This window comes from Anolis sagrei, chromosome 5 (assembly GCF_037176765.1).
Source record: "Anolis sagrei isolate rAnoSag1 chromosome 5, rAnoSag1.mat, whole genome shotgun sequence".
Lineage (NCBI taxonomy): Eukaryota > Metazoa > Chordata > Lepidosauria > Squamata > Dactyloidae > Anolis > Anolis sagrei.
The window spans coordinates 76,206,137-76,228,509 of record NC_090025.1 but is presented as its reverse complement, the minus strand read 5'-3'; the positions used below and the strand labels follow the sequence as shown (position 1 = coordinate 76,228,509).

The 22,373-nt window shown below is 44.0% G+C and overlaps 1 protein-coding gene across 2 annotated transcripts in view; it reads right to left on the bottom strand.

Annotated features, from left to right (window-relative positions):
• Positions 1–18,564, bottom strand: part of CORIN (corin, serine peptidase) — a 158,304-nt gene extending 139,740 nt beyond the window's left edge. For both annotated transcript variants that reach the window (XM_060778485.2, XM_060778486.2), the window contains exon 1: positions 18,362–18,564. In XM_060778485.2, coding sequence (XP_060634468.2) covers positions 18,362–18,427 — 66 coding nt within the window. In that variant the 5' untranslated portion in view covers positions 18,428–18,564. The remainder of the gene's footprint in view (positions 1–18,361) is intronic.
• Between the last annotated feature and the right edge of the window lie 3,809 nt (positions 18,565–22,373).

Sequence of the window (22,373 nt, the reverse complement as noted above, 5' to 3'; positions counted from 1 at the left end):
AATAAGAGTTAGTGGATTGAAATAGCTGGTAATTAAATGCAGCATGCTACAAAGTCTGCTTGCATGCTTTCAATAATTAATTAACTAAATGAGCTTGTGACCTGTTTTATGTCCACAGTATGGGGAAAAGTGAACTACAGATTAGGTGAATAAAGGAACAAATTCAGTCTGGTTTTGTTTTTTTGCATTAGTGTAATTATAGCTATTTTGGCACTAGGGATGACGTTTTAGTTTCATCCCAAAAGACACATTCCTGATTATGACCCTACCAGCTTTGATAAATTGCTGACTCCAAAACAATTTCACAACATTTAAACTACTTCAGATTAAGGAATTTGCATAATGTTTTGAAATGCACTGTAGGTGAAGTCAAATCTCTGTGCACCAGATTATTAAGTAAATGTTCTAATAGCACAGTTATGACATTCTAAGAAAAACTACTCAATTTTCCCAGTGATCAGTTTCAAATCTGAAGCATTGGTTAATTATCATAGTAAATGGTGGGAGTGATGGAAGTGATGGGAATTTCACCCTTTGAAATTACATCTCAGTTAAAGGGTGACTGCTTCCCTGCAAACAATAATGCTCCAGCGGTAGGTTGCAGAAGCTATTTATGTTAAGATAACCAATTGGTTATTGATTTGTAACTGCTTAATAGAAAAGGCTGAAATAGATTTCGGAAACCATCAGATTGTGGCAGAAAACAACCTTAAATTCTTTCCTTCGTTTACCAAACAAATACAGCTTAGACTTCTCTCAGCAGATAAACTGAGAAATATACTGGACCCTCATAGAATCCTAAAACATGGGTGTATCAAATTGAAATAACGACATGTTTCGCTTCTGGGAACTCTAATTTGGTTTGGTTATTTGTAAGTTAGAGCCATAAGAAAAGAATTACTCAAACATTCTTATCCTGAATTATTACTTTGTGTTGTCAAGGGCTTTCATGGTGGAATCACTAGGTTGCTGTGAGTTTTCCAGGCCGTATGGCCATGTTCCAGAAGCATTCTCTCCTGACGTTTCGCCCCACCAATGGTAGGCATCCTCAGAGGTTGTGAGGTCTTTTGGAAATTAAGCAAGTGAGGTTTATATCTCTGTTAAATGTCCAGGGTAGAAGAAAGAACCCTTGTCTGCTTGAGGAAAGTGCAAATGTTGCAATTGTTTGTTTGTTGGGTCTTGTTTTAGTTTCTTTTATATTATGGGATCCAGGAATTGTCTGATATTTTCTTTGTATTGTTCTGTTTTCATGGTTACTGTGGCATTCCCCTTGTCTGCTGGAGAATGATGATTTCTGGATCTGAGTTGAGGTCTTTGATGGCTTATCTCTCCTTCCTTGTTATGTTACAGCAGGGGGTGGGGCAGGGAGGGAGAGTTTGGCCTTTCTCAGGATCCTCGTCATTTCCCCTTTTACTTCCTCCACTTCTTCTTCAGGGATTTGACATTGGCAATTATGTTTTCTACTGGGATCCTGGTTGTGGTGACAGCAAAATTGCCACCTCTACGAACCATCACCCTCTATGAACCATCAAAGACGCTAAAATCATCAGGGGAGGCCCTGCTCTTGGTCCCACCACCCTTGCAAGTGTGACTGGTGGGGACAAGAGACAGGGCCTTCTCAGTGGTGGCTCCACGGCTGTGGAACTCCCTCCCAAATGATATCAGATCTGCCCCCTGCCTTCTGGTATTCTGAAAAAAACTTTGGGGTCAAGCCTTTGAGCAATAGATACAGCTATTTGAAGGAGAATGACCTATGCGACCGGCAATCTATTCTTGGATCATGATTTTAAACTGGCAGTATTTTAAAAATCTTTGAATGTTTATAATTGTTTAACTGTTGTTTAATTATGATTGTTAATTTGATGTTCGGCATCTTATGGTTGCCTATTGTAACCCGGCCTGAGTCCCCCCCCCCCCTCGGGGGTGAGAATGATGGGGTATAAATGCTTGAAATAAATAATATGGATACTTGTTCTGCAGAGAGTTTGTCTTTCGGGTTGATGATGGCTCACAATATATCCAGTTTTGGTTTCAGCTTTTGCTTTTGACATTTGTAGAAATGTTGTTTTTGTCTTTTGGTGTGGAGAGTCATGTCTTTCTCCATTTTTCTGTAGGTGAGTTTGTCTATTTATCCGAGTCCTTGGTATTCATCTTTTTCTGTGTTTGCAAGTTCTTTGCAGATGATATGAATTCTCTGGTGAGCCTGTGGTGTTTTGAAAGTCCTTTTGGCTGCGAGAAATTGTGGAATAGTATCTGTGTCTCTGCAGCATAGAAGGAAAGTCAGGGAGCACAGTAGATGGGCTTTCCTGGTCCTTATACAACATTCACACTTGCCTCAAGCAGACAAGAGTTCTTTATCCCACCCTGGACATTCCATCTATATAAATAAAAATGCAATGTTCGTTTGTGGAATTAACATAACTCAAAAACGACTGGACAAGTTGACACCAAATTTGGACACAATACACTAGTAATAACCCAAGGAGTGACCATCACTCAAAAATTGCTTTTGTCATTTGGGAGTTGTAGTTGCTGGGATTTATAGTTAATGTACAATCAAAGAGAATTCTAAACTCCACCAATGATGGAATTGAACCAAACATGGCACACAGAACTCCCAAGACCAACAGAAAATACTGGAAGGGTTTGGTGGGCATTGATCTTGAGTTTGGGAGTTGTAGTTCACCTACACCCAGAGAGCACTGTGGACTCAAAAAGTCATGGATCTACACCAAACTTGGCACGGATATTCCATATACCCAAATATGAACACAGATGGAGTTGGGGGAAAATAGACCTTGACATTTGGGGGTTGTAGTTACTGGGATTTATAGTTTACCTACAATCAATGAGGATTCTGAACCCCACCAACGCCAGAATTGGGGCAAACTTCCCACACAGAACCCCCATGACCAACAGAAAATACTTAAGGCCATCCAGTCCAACTCCCTTCATCAGGGCAAGAAAACTTAATCAAAGCCCTCCTGACAAAGAGCCAGCCAGACATAGATATAGATAGATAAAATTGATTCACACACAGAGAGAGATAGTATCATAGATTTGAAAGAGACTCCTAAAGAAGTACAATTGCATGTTCCAGAGTAGGCAAATCAGACAATCTCTACATCAACACTGACAAAGAAACAGCAAGAAATACTGTTTACCCACAAGCAGAAAGACATTACATATATTAGAAAAACTCCAACAGCAGGTAGAACTTCTCGAGAACAGGGAACTGGAGTACCAGATAAGACTGAGAAACTTACAAGAGTCAAAAGAGGAAAATATAAAACAACTATCAATAGAATTACTGGCAGAATTATTGGAGGTGAGTGGTGAAATTATTGGACAAGACCTAGATAGAGCTTACAGGGTACCTTCAGAATACGCAAAGAAGAATAAAACACCAAAAGATGTGGTCATAAGCTTTTGTAGAAAAAGTACTCGCGATGAAATACTAAAGGAAAGCGCCAGGAAACCAATATATTATAAGGAGCAAAGAGTGATTATTATGAAAGAAGTCACTAAACAAACACTGACAAGACGAAGAAAATATTCCTTCCTAACTGAGGAACTGAAAAAGAGGAAAGTAAAATTCAGATGGGAGAAGGTGGAAGGGATTACAGTAACCTGGAACGGAAACAAATATTGGATAAACTCTGAAGAGAAAGCAAAAACTTTCTTCACAACACATATCAAACCCATGAGACAAGACCCCCAGAAACAACCACAAGAAAATAGGAAAGACACACAGGAAAAAACGCAAAAAAGAATTCCGGAAGAAACAAACATAACAGAAGATGAAGAGGGCACATACAACATGCAGATTGGAATAAGAGAAAGAGAGCAAAAAAGGCTACGGGAATTCTCCCCCGAGAATTATAAACTTCTGATGGCGCAGGACATAACCCATTGGGAGATGCAGGAAAACATAAATGAATAAAGAAATAAAGATATATTCAAATAATATAAATGGATTGAATTCCCCGAATAAGAGGAGACGTCTCTTCAACTATCTGAAGCAAAAGAACTACGAAATAGCGGCAATCCAAGAAACTCATATAAAAAGCAAACACGTAAAGCACCTTGAAAATGAAAAATTAGGAAAATGCTTTTACGCATCAGCAGAAAATAAGAAGAAAGGGGTCGTATTATATATCAAACCTTGGCTACAACCAGCACAGAGCTTTAAAGACGAAGAAGGCCGTTTTATTGGAGTTAAAATTGAGATAAAGAACCAAATAAAGAACCTGTAATAATTGAAATAAAGAACCTGTAATAGGATAGAGCACTTAGGCGCCAGCCATCGATTGCCAGATTGCACCAGCACTTACGCCCCTTCCCCGTCCCTCTGTGCCGCACTTTATTATCACTAAGTAGAGCACTTTAGACCTAGCACTTTATTGAGATCTGCACCTTATTAATGTGCCTTTAGACCTTGCACTTTATTAATGTGCCTTTGTGTATGTGTGCTGCTGCTAACTAATTACGATCGTTACGATTACTGACGAATTGCTCCAAATTCTAAGCACTTTATGAACTGTCCCATTGTAGTAGTCGGAACATCAATTACCATCTGTTTTGCTGCTACCCATGTGGTCCCCTGCCCCCATTTGTGTATTGCTCCTGTTGCTTTTTTGTAGCGGAGGGGGCAGAAGGGGGGGTGTTCTGGAGCCTGTGATTGAGGATGTGGTGGGGAGGGGGGAGGAGGGGGAGGGGGGATGTTGGCAAGAACCTATAAGTCTAACAACAAGTATAGGAGAAAGGGATCGTATGGCTCGGAATTGCGGCATGGAGGGGGGGAGGTGTTCCACTAGCCGAGGGGCCCCCATAGAGGTCGTGGTGGGAAGGAGGAGATGCGGGAGAAGGAGACCTTGAATTCGGCTCAATTCGGACCGCTTATCTAAATTGACTATTCCCAATCGGTCTCCTAAGGTAAATTGGTGTAACCAGGTGAGCGGGCCCTCTGGCTTGAAGGTGGTGTTGTTGAACGCCAGGTCTGTCAACGGAAAGACATCTTGGATCCAGGATTTAATCCTGGAGGAGCGGGCAGATCTGGCGTGCATCACGGAGACCTGGCTGGATGAAGCGGGGGGCGTAAACCTCTCCCAGCTCTGTCCTCCAGGTTTCTCCGTGCAACACCAACCAAGGGCCGGAGGACGGGGAGGCGGTGTCGCAGTGGTCTATAGAGATTCCATCCATCTAACCAGGAGCCCCATCCCGCAGACCACAAATTTTGAATGCGTCCACCTGAGGGTGGGTGACCGGGACAGAATAGGGATTCTGCTAGTGTACCGTCCACCTCGCTGCACTACAGTCTCCCTACCTGAGCTAGCGGGGGTGGTCTCGAGCCTGGCGGTGGAGTCCCAACGGCTTCTTGTGCTGGGGGACTTCAACATCCACGCCGAGGCAACCCTCACAGGTGCGGCTCAGGACTTCATGTCCGCCATGGCAACCATGGGGCTGTCCCAACAAATAACTGGCCCCACCCACTGTGCTGGACACACATTGGACTTGGTTTTCTGTCAGGGATGGGAGCAGAGTGGCGGTGTGGAGGAGTTGTCCATCTCTCCGTTGCCATGGTCCGACCACTTCCTGATTAGATTTAGGCTCACTGCGCCCCCTAACCTCCGCAAGGGTGGAGGACCCATTAGGATGGTCCGCCCCAGGAGGCTAATGGATCCGAGTGGATTCCTGACGGCTCTTGGGGAGTTTCCCGCCGCCGCGGTAGGTGATCATGTCGAGGCCTTGGTCGCTCTCTGGAATGGGGAGATGACCAGGGCTATTGACAAGATCGCTCCGGAACGTCCCCTCTCGAGTAACCGAGCTAAACCAGCCCCTTGGTTTACTGAGGAGCTGGCAGCGATGAAGCGAAAGAAGAGGGTTCTAGAGAGCGTGTGGCGCTCAGACCCAAGCGAGCCAAACCGAACACGGTTTGTGTCCTTTTTAAGGGCATATGCCGCGGCAATAAAAGCCGCAAAGAAAACTTTCTTTGCGGCCACTATTGCGTCTGCAAGAAACCGTCCGGCGGAGTTGTTTCGGGTTGTCAGAGGTCTTTTAACTCCCCCTACTTCAGGTGGGAGCCCTGACAACTCGGCAGCGCGCTGTGAAGCATTTGCTCGGTTCTTTGCAGACAAAGTCGCTTTGATCCGCTCTGGGCTGGACGCCACATTAGATGCAGTCTCTGTGGATGTGACACAAGCACCTGCTTGTCCGATTTTGTTGGATTCTTTTCAGTTTGTGAAACCCGAGGATGTGGACAAGATACTTGGAGGAATGAGACCCACCACGTCCATCCTAGACCCCTGCCCATCCTGGCTTCTGAAGGAGGCCAGAGGGGGATTGGCCGAGTGGGTAACGGTGGTGGTTAATGCCTCCCTTCGGGAAGGCAAGATTCCAGCGAGCCTAAAACAGGCTGTTGTAAAGCCGCTGTTGAAGAAACCATCACTCGACCCCACTAAATTGGACAACTTTCGGCCTGTTTCCAATCTTCCCTTCTTGGGCAAAGTCATGGAAAGCGTGGTGGCCTCACAACTCCAGGTATTCTTGAGAGACACGGATAATCTGGATCCGGCACAGTCTGGTTTCAGACCGGGACATGGTACCGAGACGGTCTTGGTCGCCTTAGTCGATGATCTGCGCCGGGAGCTAGACAGGGGGAGTGTGTCCCTGTTGGTGCTCCTGGACCTCTCAGCGGCCTTCGATACCGTCGACCACGGTATTCTTCTGGGGCGCCTTGCAGAGATGGGTCTTGGGGGCACTGCTTTGCAGTGGCTCCGGTCATTTCTGGAGGGTCGTACTCAGAAGGTGTTGCTGGGGGACTCCTGTTCAGTGCCACAGCCGTTGATCTGTGGCGTTCCTCAGGGTTCCATCTTGTCCCCCTTGCTGTTTAACATCTACATGAAGCCGCTGGGTGAGATCATCCGGAGTTTCGGGGTGCGGTGTCACCTGTACGCAGATGATGTCCAACTCTGTCACTCCTTCCCACCTACTACTAAGGAGGCCGTCGAAGTCCTGAACCGGTGCCTGGCCGCTGTAATGGTCTGGATGAGGGCGAACAAACTGAAACTAAATCCAGACAAGACAGAGGTACTCCTGGTCAGTCGCAAGGCCGAACAGGGTATAGGGTTACAGCCTGTGCTGGACGGGGTCGCACTCCCCTTGAAGGCGCAGGTTCGCAGCTTGGGTGTGACCCTGGACTCATCGCTGAGCCTGGAGCCTCAGGTTTCAGCGGTGACCAGGGGAGCATTTGCACAGCTTAGGCTCGTGCGCCAGCTGCGCCCGTATCTTGGGAAGTCTGACTTGGCCACGGTGGTACACGCTTTGGTCACATCCCGCCTCGACTACTGCAACGCTCTCTACGTGGGGCTGCCCTTGAAGACGGCCCGGAAGCTTCAGCTAGTCCAACGCGCGGCAGCCATGTTGTTAACGGGAGCAGGACGCAGAGAGCATACAACGCCCCTGCTGTCCCAGCTCCACTGGCTGCCGATTCGCTACCGGGCCCAATTTAAGGTGCTGGTGTTAGCCTACAAAGCCCTGAACGGTTCCGGCCCAAAATACCTTGCAGACCGCATCTCGGCCTACGAGCCCACGAGGGCCTTGAGATCATCCGGGGAGACCCTTCTCTCGGTCCCGCCTGCCTCACAGGCACGTCTGGCGGGGACGAGAGAGCGGGCCTTCTCGGTGGTGGCCCCCCGGCTGTGGAACACCCTCCCTGTTGAAGTTAGACAGGCGCCCTCCTTGATGGCCTTTCGTAGGGGCCTGAAAACATGGCTCTTCGAGCAGGCCTTCAACTAGTATATCCTGAAACGACTCTGGAATGAACTAGGACTTTGAATTTTGGCTATGACCCCAGGACTTGACGAAGCGGATTTTTAGTATAAGTATATGTTATGTTTGTATTGTCTGGTCTGTATGGTCGGAATTTATTGTACACTGTTCCTTTATGTTGCTGTTCACCGCCCCGAGTCGCCCTCGGGCTGAGAGGGGCGGTCAATAAATGCAAAAAATAAATAAATAAATAAATAAAAGATTTTAATTTGTAATATTTATTGCCCAAATGGTTCGAAGCAAAATTTTCTGAAAGAAATCAACACTTTCTCATTACTTTAAATTCCAGATCACCAGACCAGGCCACAGCAACGCGTGGCAGGGGACAGCTAGTAAATATATAAACCTCACTTGCCTAGTTTCCAACAGACCTCACAACCTCTGAGGATGCCTGCCATAGATGTGGACAAAACATCAGGAGAGAATGCTTCGGGAACATGGTCATACAGTCTGGAAAGATCACAGCAATCCTATTACCATATATAGTCGAGTATAAGCTGAGCCGAATATAAGCCGAGGCACCTAATTTTACCACAAAAAACTGGAAAAAATGTATTGACTCGAGTATAAGCCAAGGGCGAAAAATGCAGCAGCTACTGGTAAGTTTCAAAATAGAAATAGATACCAATAAAATTATATTAATTGAGGCATCAGTAGAGTAAATATTCAAAAATATTTACATAAAATTGTAATTTAAGATAAAGCTGTCCAACTCTGATTAAACCATTATTCTAAACTTCTTCAATGTAAATGTGCTTACATATCCTTCCAATAATAATAAAGGGAGTAAAATAATAAATGTAATAAAATAATAATAGAGTATAATAATGGAAATGTAATAACAGTAATAAGAGAGTAAAATAACAAATGTAATAACAACAATAATAAATAGAATAAAATAATAAATGTTATAATAACAATAAAGAGTAAAATAATAAATTTAATAATAGAGTAAAATAATAAATGCAATAAAAATAATACTAATAACAGAATAAAATAGTAAATAACATTGACTCGAGTATAAGCCGAGGGGAGATTTTTCAGCCTAAAAAAGGGGCTGAAAAACTAGGCTTATACTCGAGTATATACAGTATTAATTTGTTTTTAAATAATGGTGGTATGAAACTTATACAGAAAGGAACTTCCTCTAATTGTGAGACGCAAAAATATGAAGTGGTCCATATTACTTCTACCCATTTTGGGAGGTTATTAAAATATCAGGTTGTAAGAACCAGTTATAACACTAAATTAGGAGGTGAGATGCTTCTGTCATAAGCAGAACAACATCTAGGTGGGTTGCTTTCTTCCTTTTTTCTCTTTCCTGTCCCCATTATACAACAAGCTACAGACAAGCCAGCAAATCGAATGCATATGGATCTGAGGAGGTTTCAGTAATTATTGGACTCATAAACAGTGCCAGATTAGATTAGGCATTGTGATGTAAACAGTGTTCAACATTTGAAGGAACAATGTTTTCACAAAAGAACTTAAAATTTGAATCAATCTCACAATAAAGCTGCAATCCAATGTCTACTCAGAAATAAATTCCACTGGATTCCAGACAAGGTTTTGATTGCATTCGGCCCTGCCTCATTCCCTGAATTTTATGGAAGCTTCAGGCAACGTAGTTATCCTCTGTAATATTCTCCTGATATTTCATCTCTTTCCCCATCTTTCTTCTTGCTGTGCAAACCCCTAAAAGATGAAATATTCTAATTACTAGCATGAGGAGTTATCCCTTACTAAGTTTGCAGACTATTCTTATCAGTGAACTCTGTGGAATGTAACTCTGAACAAATCTGTATGTATAGAATTGCACAGGATAGGATACCATTTCTTGAGTGTTTCCAAGGAGCTGTAGTCATTGGAACAGCATCTTCTAATCATAGTCCTGGCTGGAGTACTATGATTAGAAGACGCTGGATGTAAAACTAGGAAGTTCTTTCCAATTTAAAGAGTTTTGAGCTATTGATCCGGAATATCATGTTGACTACGGCCCCTTCCACACTGCCATATAAAATCCAGATTATCTGCTTTGAACTGGATTACTACCCAGGCATTTTTAATGATGAATGTTATCTATGTCTAACTTTTGTTTTGTGTGTTTTAATATGTATTTTCTAGAAATATGTTTTGATATGTGTATTCTATGGAATGTTTTTTAAATGATTATGTGTTTAAACAACGTTGTAACCCACCTTGAGCCATGAAAAGAGATGGGTAAGAAATATATTATTATTATTATTATTATTATTATTATTATTATTATCTGGCAGTGTAGACTCATATAATCCAGATCAAAACAGATAATGCATGTAAGAAATAAATTATTATTATTATTATTATTATTATTATTATCTGGCAGTGTAGACTTATATAATCCAGATCAAAGCAGATAATGTGGGTAAGAAATAAAATTATTATTATTATTATTATTACTACTACTACTACTACTACTACTATTACTATCTGACAGTGTAGACTCGTATAATCCAGATAAAAGATGGTAATGCGGGCAACAAATAAAATTTATTATTATTATTATTACTACTACTACTACTACTACTAGCTGTACCCAGCCACATGTTGTTGTGGCCCATTGTGGAGAAATGGGAAAGAAAGAAAGAAAAGAGGAAGAGCTGGCTTCTAAGCTCTTCCTGAAGTGCAACTGAAGTGGCAAATTTGGTGTCAATTCATCCAGTGGTTTTTGAGTTATGTTAATCCCACAAACTAACATTACATTTTTATTTATATAGATTATTACTATCTGGCAGTGTAGACTCATATAATCCAGAACAAAGCAGATAATTCGGGTAAGAAATAATAATAATAATAATTATTATTATTATTATTATTATTATTATTATTATATGGCAGTGTAGACTCATATAATCCAGATCAAAGCAAATAATGCAAGTAAGAAATAAAATTATTATTATCATCATCATCATCATAGTCTGGCAGTGTAGACTCACATAATCCAGATCAAAGCAGATAAAATTATTATTATTATTATTATTATTATTATTATTATTATTATTTGAAACACAACAAGAAGAGTCCACAGCAGACACTCTACTGGCTGAGTGGTTGTAGGTTTTTTCGGGCTATATGGTCATGGTCTCTAGAGGCATTCTTTCCTGACGTTTCGCCTGCATCTATGGCAAGCATCCTCACTACCACTGAGGATGCTTGCCATAGATGCAGGCGAAACATCAGGAAAGAATGCCTCTAGACCATGGCCATATAGCCCGAAAAAACCTACAACAACCAAGGGATTCCAGCCATGAAAGCCTTCGACAATACTCTACTGGCTGTTGTATTAGATCACATGTCGGACACTTCCCAAGTGTCTAGGACTGTGTGATGTATTGGCAAATAATGCATGCAGATCCTAGTAAGGTGGCCTTCTGCAGCTGGCAGATGGTAATTTTGTCAGCGCCGATTGTGTTTAAGTGCAGGCCAAGGTCTTTAGGCACTGCACCCAGTGTGCCGATCACCACTGGGACCACCTTGACTGGCTTATGCCAGAGTCTTTATTATTATTATTATTATTATTATTATTATTATTATTATTACTATTATCTGTCAGTGCAGTTCAAAGCAGTTAATGTGGATTATTTGATTTGATCATCTGGATTATATGGCAGCGTAGAAGGGGCTTTACTTGTAGGGAGCTAACTGGCAATAGATAATTGGATAAAGCCGGTGTGCACAAAATCACATCACAGCAATGCAAACTTCACTGTATTTTTCAATGTTTCACTTGTTCTGCACTATACTAGGAGCAGACCAAGTGAAATTAGGATTTGTTGTTGGCGAAAATGGGAGCGGGCTGGGCAAACAAATTGAGAAACAGATGAGAATTTTAAGATGTGATGAATGTTAAAAGGCACTACAGCAAAGCAGTATGTCCTGTTAAGTTTCTCTTCCTAGGTTACGAGCCCTAGGCTTTCAGTGAAAGGATTAGAACTAAAACTCTTACTCGTGTGAGAGAATTTTAACCTTTCCCCTCCAAAGGAAGAAAAAAGAATCCTAAACCCTAAAACGAGCAAGTTTAAACAAAATCCCTGTGGCCCTTTGGGATACTCTTCTCTGCTCATTTATTGGGGGCCGAGGGAGGGAGGAAGCCCTCTTGCAGGTGCTGCTCCCTCCCTCACTTTGTCCAATGGTTTTATTAGGACAGTTCATGGAAGAAGACACTACTGCATTTTTATTCATTACTAGCTGTTCCCTGCCACGCATTGCTGTGGCCCAGTCTGGTGATCTGGAAAATAAAGTAATGAGAAAGTGTTGCTTTGTAATATATGTAATTTCTTCATGCTTGTGGGTAAACAGTATTTCTTGCTGTTTCTTTGTCAGTGTTGATGTGGAGATTGTCTGGTTTGCTCACTCTGGAACATGCAACATATCATTGTCCTTCTTTAGGGGTCCCTTTCTAATCTATGGTACTATATCTGTCATAAATATGTGTGTGTGTGTGTGTGAATCAAATACATATATCTATATCTATGGCTGGATGGTTCTTTGTCAGGAGGGCTTTATGTTTTCTTGCCCTGGTGAAGGGAGTTGGACTGGATGGCCTTAAGGCAGTATTTCTCAATCTGGAGTTTGGGACCCCGGGGGGGGGGGGGTTGTGAGGAGGTGTCAGAAGGGTTGCCAAAGACCACCAGAAAACACTGTATTTTCTGTTGGTCATGAGGGTTCTGTGTGGGAAGTTTGCCCCAATTCTGTCATCGGTGGCCGTCAGACTGCTCCTTGATTGTAGGTGAACTATAAATCCCAGTAACTACAACTCCCAAATGTCAAGGCCTATTTCCCCCAAACTCCATCCGTGTTTATATTTGGGCATATTGAGTATTCCTGCCACGTTTGGTCCAGATCCATTATTGTTTGAGTCCACAGTGCTCTCTGGATGTAGGTGAACTACAACTTCAAAACCCAAGGTCAATGCCCACCAAACCCTTCTAGTGTTTTCTGTTGGTCATGGAAGTCCTGTATGCCATGTTTGGTTCAATCCCATCATTGGTGGAGTTCAGAATGCTCTCTGATTATAGGTGAACTATAAATCCCAGCAACTACAACTCCCAAATGACAAAATCATAAATTTTTGAGTGATGGTCTCTCCTTGTGTTGTGAGACGTTTTTTTACCAAATTTGGTGTGATTTCGTTCATTGGTTCTTTTGTTTTTAAGGAACTCATTATGCACAGAGCATTTTTATATATATAGACTAGCTGTCCCCTGCCACACGTTGCTGTGGCCCAGTTTGATAATAATAATAATAATAATAATAATAATAATAATAATAATAATCCTTTATTTGTACCCCGCTACCACCTCCCGAAGGACTCGGTGCGGCTTACAAGAAGCCGAGCCCAAATACAACAGTTAAAACAGCAGCAACAACAACACAATAACTCAAAAAACAAAGCAATAACATTAAACAACACCCAATGAGGCAATTAAAAACAATGGCCGCACCAAGTGTAATAATTAAAATTAAAATTAAAAATACTGGACATGACAAGGTGGGGTGTTTGGAGGGGGATGGGCATGCAGATATCCTGGATCTCTGATAAAGTGTGTTGGAACATAATGCTAGGAGTTTCCTTATTCTGGAAAGGCACACTGGTACAACCACGTTTTTAAGCTCCTCCTAAAGATTGCTAGCGACGGGGCCTGCCTGATGTCCTTAGGGAGAGAGTTCCAGAGTCGAGGGGCAACCACCGAGAAAGCGCTATCCCTTGTCCCCACCAATCGCGCTTGCGATGCCGGTGGGATCGTAAGCAGGGCCTCTCCAGATGAACGAAGAGATCGTGTGGGTTCGTACACTGAGATGCGGTCACGCAGGTAGGTGGATCCCAAACCGTTTAGGGCTTTGTAGGTAAGCACCTGCACCTTGAATTGGGACCGGAAAATGAATGGTATATGATCTGGAATATAAAGTAATGTGAAAGTGTGGGTTTCTAATATATCTAATTTCTTTATGCTTGTGGGTAAACAGTATTTCTTGTGGACAATTTCAACAGAAAGGAAGAAACCATGAAAATGAACAAAATCTGGCTACCAGTATTAAAAAACTCAAAAATTACAACAGCAAAAAAAAAACAGAGAGTAAACAATCAGGCACATCAAATCACTCTCAACAAAAGATTCCCCCCAGGCACTTCCAAGCCATTAAATGCTAATCAAGGTGGTCAGTTGAAACATTCACACCTAGCTCCAGCAGACAAAAGTCCTTTGTCCCACCCTGGTCATTCCACAGATATATAAACCCATTTTCCTACTTCCAACAGACCTCACTACCTCTGAGGATGCTTGCCATAGATGCATGCGAAACGTCAGGAAAAAAATGCCTCTAGAACATGGCCATATAGCCCGGAAAGACCTACAACAACCCAGTGATTCCAGCCATGAAAGCCTTCGACAATACAGTATTTCTTGTTGTTTCTTTGTCAGTGTTGATGTGGAGATTGTCTGGTTTGCCTATTATGGAATATGCAACATATAATTGTCCTTCTTTGGGGGTCCCTTTCAAATCTAGGATACTATATCTCTGTGTGTGTGAATCATATATATCTATCTATATCCATGGCTGGATGGCTCTTTGTCAGGAGGGCTTTGATTACGTTTTCTTGCCCTGGTGAAGGCAGTTGGACTGGATGGCCTTAAGTGTGGGGGGTTCTGTGTGAGAAGTTTGTTCCAGTTGTGTCATTGGTGGGGTTCAGTATGATCTTTGATTGTAGGTGAACTATAAATCCCAGTAACTGCAAGTCCCAAATGTCAAGGCAGGGGTGGCTCAACCCATTACACAAAGTAAGGATTTGCAGTATAGTTGATTTTGCCCAGGGGCGCTCTTGAGGCACTCTTGGGGGAAAATAGACCTTGACATAAGTGAGTTGTAGTTACTGGGATGTATAGTTCACCTACAATCAAAGAGCATTCTGAACTCCACCAATGATAGAATTGAACCAAATATGGCACACAGAACTCCCACGACAAATAGAAAATATATATCAATGATTGGTTGGGGGGGGGGGGGGCAAAATACTGTTTGCTTACCATTGAAAATTACCTAGGGCCGCCTCTGTGTCAAGGTCTATTTCCCCAAACTCCATCTGTGTTCATATTTGGGCATATTTGGGTAAATAATGTACCAGTAAGGGCTTCACATGGACCACTATGGGAATTTCGGGGGGGGGGCTGAAGCCCCTCAACCCCCCCCCCCCCCCCAGCTATATCCCTATGGCAGGGTATAAATAAAGTTTATTATTTATTATTAAAATGGCACAACTCCACCAGCTCATAGAAAAAGTGTGGGTGACTGAGAAAATCCCAGCAGATTTCAAGGATGCCATCATCATCACCCCCTTCAAAAAGGGGGAAAGAACAGACTGCGGAAACTATCGAGGTATCTCCTAATATCAGGTGGGAAAATCCTTGCAAGAATCCTTGCAAACCGCCTTCTACCCCTCTCAGAATACACCCTCCCAGAATCCCAGAACGGCTTCCGCCCCTCCAGAGGAACCGTGGACATGATCTTCACTGTACGACAGCTCCAAGAAAAATGCAGGGAACAAAACCAACCTCTGTACATGGCATTCATCGACCTTGCAAAGGCATTCGACACAGTGAATCGCAGCGTTCTCTGGACCATCCTCCAAAACATTGGGTGCCCTAACAAATTCGTGAACATCCTGCAGCTCCTCCATGATGACATGATGGCAACAGTCCTGGACAGCAGTGGCTCCCAAAGTGACCCATTTAAGGTGGAATCAGGTGTCAAACAGGGATGTGTTATTGCCCCAACTTTATTCTCCATCTTCATCGCTATGATACTTCACCTTGTTGATGGGAAGCTTCCCACCGGAGTGGAAATCATCTATCGGACAGATGGCAAGCAAGACCGAAAGCCAAAACCAAGGTTACAACAACATCTGTTATAGAACTCCAGTATGCTGATGACAATGTCGTCTGTGCACATTCAGAAGAATATCTACAAGCCACTCTAAACACCTTTGCAGAAGCATACGAGAAACTCGGCCTGTCATTGAACATCGAGAAAACCAAAGTGCTGTTCCAACAAACACCACCCAATCCCTCTCCAATGCCAGCGATACAGCTTAATGGTGTAACATTAGAAAATGTTGATTATTTCCACTACCTTGGCAGCCATCTCTCCACCAAAGTCAACATCAACACCGAAATACAACACCGCCTGAGCTCTGCGAGTGCAGCATTTTTCCGAATGAAGCAGAGAGTGTTTGAGGACCAGGACATCCGTAGGGATACCAAGGTGCTTGTTTTTAAAGCTATTGTCCTCCCAACCCTGCTATATGCCTGTGAGACGTGAACAGTCTACAGACGTCACATGCAACTCCTGGAACGATTCCATCAGCGCTGCCTACAGAAAATCCTGCAAATCTCTTGGGAAGACAAGCGGACAAACATCAGCATACTGGAAGAAGCAAAGACCACCAGCATTGAAGCGATGGTCCTCCGCCATCAACTCCGCTGGACCGGCCACGTTGTCTGGATGCCCAACCACCGTCTCCCAAAGCAGTTGCTCTACTCCGAACTCAAGAATGGAAAACGGAATGTTGGAGGGCAGGAAAAGAGATTTAAAGATGGCCTCAAAGCCAACCTTAAAAACTCTGGCATAGACACTGAGAACAAATGACCAGCCACTGCCAGAAGGGACAGAGAGCTTCATCTATGCTGATGATCACGCCATTACTGTTCAAGCAGGGAGCTTTGAGATGGTTGAACAGAAGCTCTCCGAAGCTCTAGGTGCTCTTACTGCCTATTACAGGGAAAACCAGCTGATCCCTAATACATCTAAAACACAGACATGTGCCTTTCACCTTAAGAACAGACAAGCATCCCGAGCTCTGAGGATTACCTGGGAAGGAATCCCACTGGAGCATTGCAGCACACCCAAATACCTGGGAGTCACTCTGGACCGTGCTCTTGCCTACAAGAAGCACTGCCTGAATATCAAGCAAAAAGTGGGCGCTAGAAACAATATCATACGAAAGCTGACTGGCACAACCTGGGGATCACAATCAGACACAGTGAAGACATCTGCCCTTGCGCTATGCTACTCTGCTGCTGAGTATGCATGCCCAGCGTGGAACACATCTCACCATGCTAAAACAGTGAATGTGGCTCTTAATGAGACATGCCGCATTATCACGGGGTGTCTGTGCCATATACCACTGGAGAAATTACACTGTTTAGCTGGTATTGCACCACCTGACATCCGCCAGGAAGTAGCAGCCAATAGTGAAAGGACCAAGGCAGAGACATCTCCAGCTCATCCCTTGTTTGGGTATCAGCCAGCACGTCAACGACTTAAATCAAGAAATAGTTTTCTATGATCTACAGAGACACTCACTGGAACACCTCAGCAAGCGAGAGTCCAAAAGTGGCAGGCTCAAACCCAGAACCTCAACCAATGGCTGATACCAAATGAGAGACTCCCCCCGGGCACACAGAAAACTGAACAGACTGCGCTCTGGAACCACGAGATGCAGAGCCAACCTCAAGAAATGGGGCCACAAAGTGGAATCCTCGACATGCGAGTGTGGAGAAGAGCAAGCCACAGACCACCTGCTGCAATGCACCCTGAACCCTGCCACATGCACAGTGGAGGACCTTCTTGCGGCAACACCAGAGGCACTCCAAGTGGCCACATACCGGTCAAAGGACACTTAATCAACTACCAAGCTTGCAAACTTTGTGTTTTGTATGTTTGTTTGTTCTGTCAAAAATGTAATACAACTGTTCGGTTGCAGACACGATAAATAAATAAACTGAGAACTGGGAAGCCCTGGCCCTTGAGCGCTCTGGCTGGAGGTCAGCTGTGACCAGCAGTGCTGCAGAATTTCAAGAGGCACAAATGGAGGGTGAAAGAGAGAAACGTGCGCGTGAAGCCAACCCCGACAAAGACTGCCTTCCCCCTGGAAACCAATGCCCTCACTATGGGAGAAGATGCAGGTCAAGAATAGGGCTCCACAGCCACCCCCAGGACACCAACTTGGAGGACCATCATCCTCGGACTACGAGGGATCGCCTAAGTAAGTAAAAAACCTAAAAGAATCCCACACCTTGTGTGACTGTGGAGCAGAACAGGCAACCCCACATCTGTCTGCTTGTCCACTACGACCTGCCTCAAACACAGAGGAAGAATTGTCGGAGACTACAGACAATGCCATTGCTGTTGCCCGTTTTTGGTCCAAAGATATTTAGCCACCTGCGCTCCTTCTATTTTTATAGAATGCAATGTTTTCGATAGGAAATCCATCAATGGCATCGGATGGGTCGCCTTCAAGATGATTGCCAAGGGGAAGAGCGGCCACTTCCCCTTCCAAACTCATGTCACCCGACTTAACATTCTTGCTGGGCTTAGAGGCGGGAGAGGGAAAGAGAGGCTTGGGAGAAAGGGAGAAAGGGACCGAGGGGAGTCCTGCCAAGGGCGCCGCGGGACACGGGGGAGGGAAAAGGGCCGCCCGCCCCGCTCTCCTTACCGGCTGCTTGGCGTGGACTTGCCGGTAGCGCTCTTCCTCCGGAGGGAGCGGGTGCAGGGCCAACATGCTCCTCCGGCGCTGCTCTTCCCCGGCCGGCGAGGCTCCTTCTCCGCCCCGTCACGCGCGAGAGCGAGCTGGAGTGGCCCCACGTCGAGCAGGCTCCTTCCGAGCGGGGGCGGCTCGGCATTTTGTCCGCGCCGGCAATCCACACCCCATCCCCTCCCCGCCGCCCCCAGCACCATCACGAACCCAATGAGAGAGCCACGCTTCGCCCCGTGCCTTCGCCCACCCACCCCTCCTTCACCAACACGGGTGGAAAGAGCCAAAAGCTCCCGAGGATGCGGGATAGAGATCCAGCAAAGCAAAGGCATCTATCCCTCTTTGAGATTTTCTGTCCGTCAGGGGGGTTCTCTGTGGAATTCTCTCCTTGGTGAGGTTCTGCATACTCTTTGATTGTAGGTGGACTATAAATCCCAAACTCAAGGTCAGTGCTCACCAAATCTTGGTAATGGGAGTTCTGTATGCCAAGTCTGGTTCAATTCCATCATTGGTGGAGTTCAGAATGCTCTTTGATTGTAGGAGAACATGGCCATATAGCCCGAACAAACCTACAACAATCCAGAGATCCATCATTGTTTGAGTCCACAGTGCACTCTGGATGTAGGTGAACTACAACTCCCAAACTCAAGATCAATGCCCACCAAACCTTTTCAGTATTTTCTCTTGCTTATGGGAGTTCTGTGTGCCAAGTTTGGTTCAATTCCATCATGGATGGAGTTCAGAATGCTTTTTGATTGCAGGTGGACTATAAATCCCAGCAACTATAACTCCCAAATGTCAGGATCTATTCTCCCCAAACTCTACCAGTGTTCACATTTGGGCATATTGAGATCCATGACTGTATGTGTCCACAGTGCTCTCTGGATGTAGGTGAACTACAACTCCAAAACTCAAGGTCAATGCACACCAAACCCTTTCAGTATTTTCTGTTGGTCATGGAAGAACTGTGTGCCAAGTTTGGTTCAATTCCATCATTGGTGGAGTACAGAATGCTCTTTGATTGCAGGTAGACTATAAATCCCAGCAACTATATCTCGCAAATGTCAGAGTCTATTCTCCTCGAACTCTTCCAGTGTACACATTTGGGCATATTGAGTATCTGTGTCAAGTTTGGTCCAGATCCATCATTGTTTGAGTCCACAGTGGCCTCGGGATGTAGGTGAACTACAACTCCCAACTCAAGGTCAATACCCACCAAACCCTTTCAGTATTTTCTCTTGCTTGTGGGATTTCTGTGTATCAAGTTTGGTTCAATTCCATCATTGGTGGAGTTCAGAATGCTCTTTGATTGTAGGTGAACTATAAATCCCAGCAACTACAACTCCCAAATGTCAGGGTCTATCTTCCTCAAACTCCTCCAGTGTACTCATTTGGGCATATTGAGTATCTATTCCAAGTTTGGTCCAGATCCATCATTGTTTTGTCCACAGTGCTCTCTGGATGTAGGTGAACTACAACTCCAAAACTCAAGGTCAATGCTCACCAAACCCTTCCAGTATTTTCTGTTGGTCATTGGAGTTCTGTGTGCCAAGTTTGGTTCAATTCCATCATTGGTGGAGATCAGAATCTCTTTGATTGTAGGTGGACTATAAAACCCAGCAACTACAACTCCCAAATATCAAGGTCTATTCTCCCCAAACTCTACCAATGTTCACATTTGGGCATATTGAGTATTCCAAGTTTGGTCAGGAGAGAATGCCTCTAGAACATGGCCATATAGCCCAAAAAAGCCTACAACAACCCAGAGATCCATCATTGTTTGATTCCACACTGCTCTCTGGATGTAGGTGAACTACAACTCCAAAACTCAAGGTCAGTGCCCATCAGATCTTGGTTATGGGAGTTCTGTGTGCCAAGCCTGGTTCAATTCCATCATTGGTGGAGTTCAGAATGCTCTTTGATTGCAGGTGGACTATAGATCCCAGCAACTACAACTCCCAAATGTCAGGATCTATTTTCCCCAAACTCCACCAGTGTTCCCATTTGGGCATATTGAGGATTCATGCTAAGTTTAGTCCAGATCCATCATTGTTTGAGTCCACGGTTCTCTCTGGAAACCACTCTCTGGTTTCAGAAAAGCAGAAGCACCACTTATTAGATGCCCAGTTCAGCCCCAGGTGACTCAGTGGTTAAATACCACCATCCCTTCGTTGCTACTTCATAACCACTCTAAGTCCTCTTCGGGTGAGAAGGGCAGCATATAAATGTCGTAAATAAATAAAAATAAATAAATAAACTGTCATTGTGCTACTGTTATGAATCGTCATGTAAAATATCTGATATACAGGATGTTTTCATTCTCTGGACCAAATTGAGCACAAATATCCAATACGCCATTTGAATGTTGGTGGGATTTGGGGGGGGGGGGGAGTTGATTTTGTTATTTGGGAGTTGCAGTTGCTGGGATTTATAGTCAACCTGCAATCACAGAGCATACTGAACCCCACCAATGATGGAATTGAATGAAACTTGCCAAACAGAACTCCCTTGACCAACAGAAAATACTGGAAGTGTCTGGTTGGCATTGACCTTGCATTTGGGAGTTGTAGTTCACCTACATCTAGAGAACACTGTGGACTCAAACAATGATGGATCTGGACCAAACTTTGCACAGATATTCAATATCCCCAAATGTGTGCACTGGTGAAGTTTGGGGAGAATAGACCCTGACATTTGGTAGTTATAGTTGCTGGGATTTATAGTCCACCTGCATTCAAAGAGCATTCTGAACTCTACCAATGATGGAATTGAACCAAACTTGGCACACAGAACTCCCATAAGCAAGAGAAAATACTGAAAGGGTTTGGTGGGCAGTGACCTTGAGTGCACTGGTGGCATTCAGGGGAAATAAATCTTGACATTTGGCAGTTGTAGTTGCTGGGATTTATAGTTCACCTACAATCAAAGAGCATTCTGAACACCGCCAATGATAGAATTGGGCCAAACTTCCCACACAATACCCCCATGACTCAACGGAAATACTGTGTTTTCGGATGGCCTTTGGCGACCCCTCTGACACCCCCTCGCGACCTCCCAAGGGGTCCCAGGTTGAGAAACACTGAGTTAAACCCTTGTGCTGGTGGGACTGAAGACCGACAAGTCGGAGGTTCAAATCTGGGGAGAGCACAGATGAGCTCCCTCTTTCAGCTCCAGCTCCCAATGCAGGGACATGAGAGAAGCCTCCCACAAGGATGGTAAAACATCTGTGTGTCCCCTGGGCAATGTCCTTCTAGACAGCCAATTCTCTCGCACCAGAAGCAACTTGCAGTTTCTCAAGTCGCCGCTGACATGAAAAAAAAACCCTGCTATTTCTTCCCCTAAAAGAGGAGCCAGTTCTTCCTGGTTCACCTTCTTCAGTTTTCCCTTTTCTCCTGAGGAAAGAGTGTTAAATTCTATTTATTGGTGCATATTACCTTATTATTAGTGTGTATTATTATTATTATTATTATTATTATTATTATTGCCTACTTATTAGGCCTAAAGAACCACTGCTAATAAGAAGGCAGCAGGAGATGATGGGATCCTAGACAAACTGTTTAAAAACTTGAAAGAAGATGCTGTCAAGGTGATGCATGCCATATGCCAGCAAAAATATGGAAAACACAAGAATGGCCATCAGACTGGAAAAAATCCATTTATATCCCCATACCAAAAAAGGGAAATGCTAAAGAATGCTCCAACTTCCGTACAGTGGCCCTTATTTCTCATGCCAGTAAGGTAATGCTCAAGTTCCTGCAAGGAAGACTCCAGCAATACATGGAGCGAGAGTTGCCAGATGTTCAAGCTGGGTTTAGAAAAGGCAGAGGAATGAGAGACCAAATTGCCAATATCCACTGGATAATGGAGAAAGGCAGGGAGTTTCAGAAAAACATCTATTTCTGTTTTATTGACTATTCTAAAGCTTTTGACTGTGTGGATCAAAACAAATTGTGGTAGGATCTTGGTGATATGA